This window comes from Budorcas taxicolor, chromosome 18, assembly GCF_023091745.1.
Source record: "Budorcas taxicolor isolate Tak-1 chromosome 18, Takin1.1, whole genome shotgun sequence".
Lineage (NCBI taxonomy): Eukaryota > Metazoa > Chordata > Mammalia > Artiodactyla > Bovidae > Budorcas > Budorcas taxicolor.
The window spans coordinates 36,335,743-36,346,224 of record NC_068927.1 but is presented as its reverse complement, the minus strand read 5'-3'; the positions used below and the strand labels follow the sequence as shown (position 1 = coordinate 36,346,224).

Genomic DNA, 10,482 nt, shown 5'->3' with positions numbered 1-10,482 from the left:
CCTGCTGTCCTGGCTTTCACACAGACTCGAGGAGCAGGGATCCTGGTAGTAGAGACCCAGCTGGGCTGGGGTGTGCTTTCCAGCATTTTGCCTCTCCCATCATCATTGTGTGTATTCCCTATTTCTGTGCTGTGTGTCCTGGGCTTCTGAAAGTTCGATGGAGGGAACAGGGCTCCTCTGAAAGGCACTGACTGTTCCTAGCCCCACCAATACACATCCCTGCCCTCCCTCACATATACATAGGCCTGTGAGTCAAGCCGAGAGCTCCCCTGGCCTTGCCCTCAACCCCTGCACTGGCCTCTGCTGTCCCTGTCTTTGCCCACACCCTCGCAGCTGGTCTCTGGCAGAGGTTGGCATAGGCAGGCAGCATCCACAATCAAGCCTGAGGGGCAGGCCCCCGGTGGTTCCAAGTTCTGAGCCTCTCCTTAACCAGGAGAGGTGCCAAGATGATTGTTGCTTCTGGTTTCACCTCAGACTCAGCTGTGTGAGGTTGACCCAGCCCTGCTTCCACCCTTGGCCTTAGTTTTTCCATTTGAAAACTTGGAAACACAGCTGGAAAGTCCTTATTCCTTTGGTCATTGAATATGTATAGAGCGCCTTCTGTGTACCAGTTAACTGGTCAGAATCCTCACTGAGCTCCCAGTCCTGAGAGAAGCCAATTAAAACAATTATAATTAAGTGTGTCGGCTTCATCTACTCACGATCACTTCCTCTTTCTCTTAATCTCCCTTCCCAAGGCTGTGAGTCTAGCTTTCTCTAAGTGGAGATAAGTACTCCTTTCCTGGCCCTTTGTGCCAGTGCTAGGGGCTTTCTTAGGTGGGGCTGGTGATGACACATGTCCCCAAATGGTTCATGAGGATAAAAGGGCCATGGAGCAGGGCCCAAGGATCTGGCCCTTGTCCCACTGGAGACCTGGGTCTGGGGTCTCCAGGGGTACAGCTTGTACTGTTGAGGACAGAAATGGGCTGAGAACTGTGCCATGGGGACAGGACTGCCCAAAGACTTTGGGACTTAGAGGCACACATCCACACCCTCGTTCCTAGGCAAAGAGCCACAATCAGACTCCAGGCTGACCCTCCAGAATTTATTCACTTTCAGTGGTACTGGGCCAGATGGAACCTTGGTGGCATCTGACCCCACCTTGGCGGGATCCCAGACCTCATGCTGCTAGGACGAAGAGCGGCCTGTGGGTGCTACGGCTTTCAGGAATCTAAAAATAATAGAGGGGCGTGGTCATTCAGATAGAGCCCCGCCTCTTCTGCCTCCCAGGCCACACCCTCCCGCCAGGTTTAGGTATCCTCACACCTTCAGGCTCGTCTTCAGCCTCGAAGTCAGGCTCTGGCTCTGGCTCCGCCTCTGGCTCTGGCTCTGCCTCTGGTTCCGGATCCATTTGGGGGTCCAACTCCGGTTCAGCCCCTTCAGAAGTCTCGGCTTCCAGCTCTGGCTCAGCTTCCTCGGGGGTTCCGGATTGTGCTGCCTCGGAGTCCTCAGGACCCCGGGCCTCATCGGATTCTGGAGCTCTGGGCAGCCAGGGGCACGTGGTCCCTGAGTCAGCAGCCCCGGGAGTCCAGTGGCCTGGGCATGGAGGGTCATAGCTTCGTTCCCGGTAGCCTACGGCGGAGGTGGGAGTGTCTCAGGCTCAGTTTATCCTCGGTGGTTTCCTCTGCACACGTTCGAGTCTTTGGGGAAGACCACAGATCGATGCCCTCATGCCACGCCCCCTCCCCTGACCTAGGCTCCGCCTCCCCCGCGCGCTCTCACCGGTCCTCACGTGCTGCCAGTCCCAGGCGGGATCGGGCGCCCGCACAGTTCGCTGGGCGCAGCTCAGCAGCTCCTGGCAGGCAGCCTCGCCCTTGCTCTGCACCAGCAGCAACAGGCGGCGCACCCTGCGTTCGGCGTCAGGCAGCGCGTCTAGAGCCTCGTACTCGGGCCCGGTGAGCACGCCCCGTGCCAGCAGCGCATCCAGCAGCAGCCCCGAGTCCGCCTGCAGCGTCTCTACCAGGCGTTTCCGCTCGCGGTCGATCGTCTCTGATGGCCTCTCCTGGGTGTTGCCCATGGTAGGGGCTGCATGGGAGGTGGGGGGCCGAGAGGTAGTGGGGGCCGGAGCTCCCCCGCTTTTGACCTCTCTCCCGGGGCCCCAGTGAACATCCGTGGCTGGGGTCTAAGTTCACCTGGATCTCTGCGGTTTGTCAGGCCCGCAGCGCAGCACCGATCCTGCCTCCCTGACCTTTTCTGTCTTATTTCTCCCTCTGGCTTCACCTTCGGCCCCTAAATGTTAACTGTGGCACTCCTCTCCTCCCCTAGCTATCCCAGGACCCTCATCTACTCTGACTGCTCTCCCCAAGCAGGTCCTTCCTCCTGAGCCCCTGCCACCTGTAGATACCTCGAGAGATTCGGACCTAGTTTATCCAACCTAACTTCTCTTTCCCAACCTGCTTCCCCAACTTACAGCTGGTCCTGATAACCCACACCCAGCTTGCAATCAAGTTCCTTTCCAGTCTATCTGCCGAATACTTCTGTCAACTTCACCACTGAGTCTAGTCTTTCACTTCCAGCCTAGACCCTGCAAAGCTCCATATCTCCCCTCCCAGATCCCAAAGTGCTGAGAGTCTTCCCGCTCCTCTCACCTGCCGGAGGAAGTCCAGACCCTTATCCTGACTCTGAGGTCCATCCTTCCAGGACAGGCCCCTGCCTCTGCACCCCCTCACCGATACCACCACGTGTTGGAACCCCAGTGTGGTTTCCTAGATTCTCCTGGTTCCCTAATACCTGAGTAGAGATACCTGAGTCCTCCTGAGTATTAGCTCTGACCAAGATCTTCTGACATACCTGAGACCAAACTGTCTCCCTGCTGCCCTGAGAATGATTCACAGCCATCATCTTGAAGTATCCAGGACCCAACTCATAAAAGCTACCAGCAATTGTCAAACTTTCACTGTTTTCCTCAGTGGATCCTCCCATTTTGAGAGGCTGTCACCACCCCAACAGCAGGCCTTGGGCAGAAATTAATCTGCTTTGTTCACTTATCAACAGCCAAGGACAATGGCCCATCTCCTCTTGGGTCACCTGACCCAGGCAGCAAGGTCCCTGGCATTAAGGGGCAATTAGGTCAGGCCCTGGGCCACTCCCGTTCTCAGTCCATCTCCCTTGGCTTTGGCTTTGTCCAAGGGTTTCATCCTCTCTTTGGGGTCCCTCCTTCACCTCCTTACCTGGCTCTAAGTCTGGGAGAGAGGATTTGGTCTTAACCCCCATCTCTCTCACTGCCTGCTGTCATGCTATGCCTCCCTGGTTATTGCACCCCTCCTAGCCCTACTGAGGTGTCAGCCCTTCCCTCAGGCTATGAGCAGAGACCCTTTGCCCTTCCCTTTCCCTTCATGTCCCATCTGTGACAAATGCTGCTCCTCCACTGACATCTCAGTGAGAATCGACATCTCCCTCCACCCCTCATCTCCTGTAACAGTCTCTCCCAGCACCTCTCACTCCTGTCCCATCACCCTACAGAACAGTGACTTTGACAACTCTCTAGGGTAGGATTATTGTGCCCATTTTACAGAGGAGGAGACAGGCTCAGACAGACCAAGTGGCTAGCTCCAGCCTGAATTACGAGGGGTCTGGCCAAGCAGAATGCCAACCATGACTACCTGTCCCTCAACCCTCGTGGGATCACCAGAGAGAATCCAGACTATCTGTTCACTTCCCAGCCCTTAGATAGCAGGCTTTCCCTCACTTTCCTCAACCATTCAGTACCAGCACTTCCCAAACTGTAGACACTGTTCCCTGGGCCTGGAATCCCCTTTCTCCCTCCAAGTGGTGGACCCATCTTCAAGACTCAAATGTCCCCTCGTTTACCCCAATGCCCAAGTGTCCCAGAGGCAGATTCTTTCCTTCTCCTCTGTATCCCAGTGAACATCATACACCCTCACTAGGCTGACATCACCGGACTGTGTACCATGGATCCTCTGCCGTCTTACTTGAGGTTTCCAAAATCTGTCCCCCCAGTCAAGAGTGCAGGAAGGGAGGGAGGGCAGAACCCACTGTGTACAGGTGCAGAGAGGGAGGGGACATATTAGTTTGGCCCCTCCTTTTTTCTCCCTCCTCCCCAAATTATTTTCATGTTAGCTTCCTCCTCTAGTTACCTCAAGTCCTGCCTTTTGTCCTGTCTGGACAGCAGAGACCCCAGCTAGTCTGGATCCTCTGAGATTTAATTCTCAGAATATCGAAGTTATGTCCTTCAATGGTCACAGCCCAGATTCTTCCCAGAGGACCTGGCGGCTCCAGTTAGCACGCGTGGTCGGGGGTCTCTGCCGCCCTCCCCACCTTGCTCCCTGCTCGCGTTCTTTCGCTAAGGAGCGAAGGCGGTGGGCCAGCGCCGAAGACCGCGCACCTGCGAACTCAACATCCATCCCTCCACCCAGCCCCAGAGCTAAGTCCTGCGGAAGGGAGGGGAGGGGAGAGGGGAGGAGAGGGGCGGGGCTTACAGACCTTCGCGCACGGCTGCTGGTGGTGATCGGGCACGGATTTCGCCCAAACTCAGTTTCTCTTCCCTCCCCCAGCCGGAGGGGGAGGGGTTCGGTGGGGCTCCCGGTCCCTGCGCTCCTGGCGGCCCCACTCACGGGTCGAGCCTCGGCAGGGCAGGAGATGACGAGGCAGAAAGGGCCAGGCGGGGTGGGGATGGGAGCAGCAGCTGCAGCGGGGGCGGGGCGGCCAGGGCTGCCGGGAACCGGGAGGGGGTGGGGAAAGGGGGCCGTTCTTCTCCGGACGCGGGGAGGCGGACCGCAGAGGTCGAGTACCGCCTGGCCGCGTTTACGCAGTCCGCTTTCCCTCATCACCCCGGGCGCGCCGGAGGAGTCGGGGTGGGGACCGTTAAGCCCGCGGACCCAAGTACCCCAGCAATTCCCAGGAGTTTTATACCCATTCTCTTTGCCTGCACAGAGAAGGCTCAGAGAAGGAGGCCAGCTTACTGAAGATCACAGAGCGGGTGCACTGCGGTGCTGGGTGTGACCCCTAAAAGCCCCCGATTCCCGGAGGTCTCAGTGGCCATGCGCCATCCCTGGATTCGCACCCGGAGGATGGGGCCTAAGAAGGAGAGCTCGGCCTCGGAGGCACCTCCGCTCTTCAAGGGTTCCTCGATTAACATTAAAGCCCTGAGATTTGGACGTTTCTATGAAGGCAAAGGCACCCCCCACCCATGACTTCGGTACTCCCTGGTCGGTAAAGGAAAGAGACCAGAAACACAGGGGAAAAATGCGGTTTTATGCAGGACTCGGGAATGGAGAGGGGCTGCCAAGTAACTGGGGCTTCACTCAGAGTCCACCAGGGAGCTCAAGGAAGCCGAGCGGGGCGTGCTACTGCCGGCCAGCCCCTCAGCAGGGCTGGCTTCGGTGTGGAGGGTGTCTCAGGGGGAGGGGTTGTCTCCCGCGCCCAGGTAGGAGGCCCGGCTCTCAGGGCTGCTGTAAATGGTTAAAGCTCCAGGCAGGCTGAGGGCTGGGCCTCCTAAAGACGCTGGGATGTCCAGCAGGAGTGGTGCCCCGAGTGTGGAGTCCTTTCCTAGGAGAAGCGGGGCTGTACTCAGCAGGGAGAGACGGGCATCTCCTTTCTTCGGGGAAGGAGAGCTTCACTCGCCTTGCCCTCTGGTCAGTTGGGATGAAACATCCACTCTCAACCTCTCCCTCTTGCTCCGGGGATTTTCCTCCAAAACATCGACTGCCCAGCCCACCCAATCGTGATAGCTCAGGCCCCTCGGGGTCTCCCCCAGGTCCCTGAGTCACCACATATATTACCTGGGCCTGGAGAATTTAACCCCTTAACTGCCAGCTCAGTCTCACCCTTCTCTGGAACCAAGGGCTGCAACTGCAGAAGAGAACCGCAGGAAGCAGCTGGGGAAGGGAGCTGGGGCTTTGGCTGAGGGAGAACAGTGGTGGACTAAAGGGCTTGGCTGAGCAACCCTCAACACCCACCCCCACCACCCTCCCCACCCCCATCTTACCAGGGACAGCTCCATGTCTAAGTCCATCAGAGTCCATTCCCGCCCTTGGAGGCTGGGGCCCAGCACCTGGGGGGAGCTCTGGGTCAACGGTGTCCTCCCCAGGGTGCCCAAACAGCTGGAGCCCACTGAGCCCTGTGCCCCTGCCTCACTGAACGTGTACTCACATCCAGTGGCCCTGCGGGCTCCACACTTTCAGGGGGGGCCCGAAGCAGCATTGGAGGCAGCAGACTGTCTGGGCTCCGGCCTCCCCTCTCCAGGTCCAGAGGGCCCCTGTGCACAGAGAACTGCTGTTGGCCACTCCTTGCATTAGGTTTCCAAGGAACCTGGATACATCAGGATCTAAATCTGACAATATCTAGAAAGTGTTAGAAGAGGACTTCCCAACCCACACACACAGAAGGGCACAGAGAAAGCACCTTCTGCCTCCTACCTTTGGCCTGAGGTTTGGGTCGTGTGCCTGCCCCGACCCAGGCACTTATCAGTTCCAGTGGTTCTTAAACTGTCATGTACTTTACAATCGCCCCAGTGTTGGCATTTAAAATGCAGGCTCCTCAGCCCTGCCACTGAGAAGTTTCCACTTTCCAGGGGCCTCTGAAGCTGGTGCTCCTTAGAGCAACTCTGCGAAATCAGGTCAGATCATGGCTGCCTCCTCAGCCACCCTGGGACAGACAAAGCTGGGAAGTTTCAGGAGTAGCTAGTGCCGGTCTAGCTGCAAAAGTGGCCCATGAGGTTTATAATCACAAATGGGCTTTCTGCTCACCTGTCAGGAACCTCCCTGGGGCCTCTTGGTTCAGGCTGTTGGGCATTCCTGGGCCCCTCAGGGCTGAAGCTCCCCTTCCCCTCCAGGATGGCCTGCACCACAGCCACAGGCAGCGGTGGGGGTGCTGTCACGCAGAAGTCACACTCGTTTGGGGCCAGGGCCAGCCCGGCCTCGCCTTCCCCCCCTGGGCTGGCTGGCTCTTCTTTGAGCAGTGCCAGGCCCTTCTCCCTGCACCAGAGAAAAGCTTCAACCAGACCCTGGCGCTGACCTCTCCCCCTATCCCCACAGCCATCTGGGCTGCCAGGCCCGCCCCCCACAGCTCCCCAGAGGGCAGCTCCAGTCCCTCTTACCTCCTGCCACCACTGGAGGGGGAAAGCCTGGTTCCTTCAGGGGAAGGAGAGTCTTCCGGGAGGTCGGAGATGATGGGGCCCCTGGCCCTGTGAGGGCTGCTGAGGCCCAGCGTGGTCTCCGGGAGGGGCTGTAAGTAGAAGATGAGGTTGAGCCCTTCACCTCAAGTCATAGGGTGACTCGGAGCCCGACTGGTACCACATGGGCAAGACCTAAGGAGAAAGGCTTGAGGGGGGAGGCTTGGTCCATGCTGGGTCTGGTGGGAGGGAGGCTAGGCTCCATCTTCTCTTCTATTTATTTTTTTTTATCTCTTCTTTTTGGGGAATGGGGAAAGAGAACAGGCTCTCTATGGAGAGATGAGAGGAGAAACAAAAACCTACCGACTGGATAAAGTAGGGGTCCTGCAGGAGGGCACCAGGTAAGGGGCAGGCATTGAATTTGGCTGGCGTTGGGCACCCCTCATCCAGCATCAGCGACCTGTGCAAGGTGGCCAGGAGCACAGGTAGGGGGCTGGGCAGGTTCATCTCCCAGGCCCCTCAGCCTGCATCACCGCCCTCCCACAGGCCCCAGCAGCCACGTCAGCAGAGCTGAGGCCTGTTGCCAGGGCATCAGTCACATGCTGGAGGCAGAAGGGGCTCCCCCCCACAGAGATGGAGGCCCTTTGGGGGCAGAGGGAAGGGAGGAAGCCTGGTTTGGGCCCCAGACCCTCTGCTCTTGGAATACTTTGGGGTGAAGGGGAAGGGGATCATGGGGTGGAAGTACAGGGTTAAGGTCCTGGAAGTGAGGGGTCTCAGAGTCAGGGTTTTGGTGGTAGAATTAGGGGTAGGGGGGAAGCCCTGGAATGGGGCTTTTGGGGAGATGGCCATGGGGTGAGGAAGATGGTGGTGCAGGGGAAAGGCAGGTGAAGGGGTTTCTGAAGGAGAAGGAGTTCCGCCTGGAGCTCTGGCAGGGAGGTGCTGGAAGGGGTGGGGGCGTCTCTGGGGTTCTCACTCACAGCTTCCTCTTAGCTCCTGTGCTGCCAGACCCAGCCTGAAGTGGCCCAAAGAGGCACTGGATCAGCTGAAAAGGAAACAAAGGGTTAACTCATCTTTGGGGCCTTGCCCCTCACTCTAACAAGATACTTCCAGGGGGCTTCCAGGACTAGGCGTTGTGGGGGGTACGTTCAGGAGTGGGGTCGGGGGAGAGGAACACCTTGCCGATGACCCGATGCTGTTGACCGTGGCTCTGCCGCAGCGTGACCACCTCCCTCCACAGTATCTCGTTCTGCCTGGGGAAAAGGCGTGGGAGGGTGCTGAGGCATCTGAGAGTTCGCCGGGTCACCACTCCCACCCCCAGAATGGCAGGCCCGCGCCCGCGCCCACTCGGATGGTCGTCCATCCATAGTTAAGAGACTGCCACAGCTCTTCTTTCAGGAGGCGCCGAGGCACAAAAGAGGAAGGAGCTGCCCAGAATCGTCTAGAAGCCAGTGTCCTCGCGCCCAGAGCCCCCCTTCTCCCTCCCCATTCTCCTCCGCCCCCGCCCCCCGCACTGCCTGAGTTCCCGCAGCCGCGCCTCGGTGCTCTCCTGCACTCCCCGAAAAGCCTGCACCTCGCCCAGCAGCCGGCCCAGGTCCTCGGGGCGCCAGCGGCCGTCGTCGCCGCGCAGCGCGGGCACCTGAAGGTGGGAGGCTCTCTCAGGTAAGGGTCGCACGAAATAGCTGTCCCACTTCCACCCGGGTTCGCTGGTCACTGCTGGCCGCCCCTAACCTTGCGGCGCACGCGTTCCAGCAGTTGCTCTCGGCCGCGTACGAAGCTCGGGTGCTGGAACTCGACGTGATCCCGTTCGGGTCTCAGCAGGCCACCCTGCTCGATGCTCACCACCTTCCGAAAACCGTCTAGGGAGTGGGGCGCGGGGGCGTAAGTTGCTAAGTCCCCGCGAACCAAGTCACCCACGCTTGATTCCCACTAGGCCCTAGGGACTCACACATATTGAGTTGCCGCACGAAGCTTGCCATGTTGCTGTGCTTGAAGTATTGGGGCAGCACCTCCTTGGCGAAGCGGCTCTGGTCGCTCACGAGGAAGCTGGTGCCGCTCTGAGGAGAGCACCGCCCGCCCACTCACGGTGCGGGCGGAGACCAGACGACACAGTGAGTGGTGCCCGCCCACGGCCAAGCCAGTGGTCTGGCGCGCGCACACAAACTCGCACTCACTCTGGAGACCGAGGCTGCAGTTCATGGGGACGTGGGACGAGGCCGGGCAGGAACCAGCTCTGAGGCCTATCCCGGGGCGACCACAGTGAACCTCTATCCCAGCCCACCCAGACTCCCTACTCGGTTCTGTAGGAGGAGATGCAGAAGCCAGACTTGGGTTCCAGACCCAGACGGCTCCCAGACCCGCGTTGTGACTCTGAGTTAGAATCAGACCTAGCCCTTCCTTTCTCCTGGTCTCTCTTTTCCCATCTGTCTGATGGGATAGGGTGGGAACTAGAAGACCTCAAAGATCCTTCGGGTGCTGGGTCTCCTTCAGAAGGCTCCTACCCTTTCCTCTGCCCGAAGGAAGTCGCCTCACCTCCATCTCCAATATCACAACCCCCGCCCAAGCCGTCGCCTACCCTAGACGGCTGAATTAAGGGACCCATAACCCCGTCCCAGGCAGGGGTTGATGAGCGTGGACGTTCACTAACGTGGAAGAATCCCGGGGACCACTGAGGAAGTCGAGGGGCCCCAGCCCTCACCGGGCTCCAGCGGATCAGGTGGTCGGTGCCCGGGTCGCCCACCAGCGCCCATAACTTGCCGAGGAAGGCAGGCACTGGGCTGGGGCCCGGCTCCGTGGGCAGCGCGGCCGGCGCTTCCTGCATGGCGCAGTCTCGGCCTCGTTAAGCGCTCGGGCCAGGCCGCCGCGGGCTTGTCAAAGCCGCGGAAAGTGCTGCGTTTGCCGCCTGCCCCGCCCTACTCCGCCTCCCGGCGCCGGGTCAGGCGGGGGCCACGTGCGAACTGGCGGGGCGGGGCTCTGGCCGCGGCCGCACCACCAGCGGACCGAAAGGGCAGTATGGGATCGGATGTGCGTGGGTGCAGGGTGCAGGAGGGAGGGAGACCTGAGTTCGAGTCGCACCCTACTCAGGCCCGCTGTTTGCTCTTGTGTTCTTTGGGAGAAATCGAGCGTACACAGCCTGATGTAGGCTGGGAAAGCAATGGAATGGGCACAGCCAAGCGGTAGAGGGGCAGATAGGAGCGGGCGAGGGTGGGGAGGAGAAGCAGACACCCTCCCGCGGAACCTGGGACGCTGTCATTCCGAAGATGCCAGGACCCTGACCCTGACCGCTGCAGCCGCACCGGTAGAAATGGACCTTGAGGTCTCAAACCCTCCCTACCCCTCTTCCAGCTTGTCAGTTCAGAGCAGACCTGGCCTTT

At 59.4% G+C, this 10,482-nt stretch overlaps 2 protein-coding genes across 9 annotated transcripts; both read right to left on the bottom strand.

The window, feature by feature from the left end:
• Positions 1 to 1,070: 1,070 nt before the first annotated feature.
• On the bottom strand, positions 1,071 to 4,691 carry NOL3 (nucleolar protein 3). Its single transcript, XM_052655338.1, has 4 exons — positions 4,483 to 4,691; positions 1,762 to 2,064; positions 1,306 to 1,611; positions 1,071 to 1,210 (listed from the first exon to the last, which is right to left on the bottom strand). The coding sequence occupies exons 2-4, from the start codon at positions 2,054 to 2,056 to the stop codon at positions 1,203 to 1,205; spliced, it is 609 nt and encodes a 202-aa protein (XP_052511298.1). The 5' UTR covers positions 2,057 to 2,064; positions 4,483 to 4,691; the 3' UTR covers positions 1,071 to 1,202.
• Positions 4,692 to 5,233: 542 nt separating this feature from the next.
• On the bottom strand, positions 5,234 to 10,008 carry HSF4 (heat shock transcription factor 4). 8 transcript variants are annotated; one of them, XM_052655330.1, is made up of 13 exons: positions 9,807 to 10,008; positions 9,057 to 9,165; positions 8,840 to 8,967; positions 8,623 to 8,747; positions 8,286 to 8,361; positions 8,089 to 8,153; positions 7,475 to 7,571; positions 7,097 to 7,224; positions 6,747 to 6,974; positions 6,151 to 6,256; positions 5,987 to 6,052; positions 5,781 to 5,901; positions 5,234 to 5,547 (listed from the first exon to the last, which is right to left on the bottom strand). In XM_052655330.1, exons 1-13 carry the CDS (start codon positions 9,927 to 9,929, stop codon positions 5,396 to 5,398), a joined length of 1,524 nt encoding a protein of 507 aa, XP_052511290.1. In that variant the 5' UTR covers positions 9,930 to 10,008; the 3' UTR covers positions 5,234 to 5,395. The 8 variants fall into 8 exon arrangements, with proteins under 8 accessions (XP_052511290.1, XP_052511291.1, XP_052511294.1 ...); XM_052655331.1 differs by having other exon boundaries at positions 5,781 to 5,850; XM_052655334.1 differs by having other exon boundaries at positions 6,747 to 6,870; positions 7,475 to 7,495.
• Between the last annotated feature and the right edge of the window lie 474 nt (positions 10,009 to 10,482).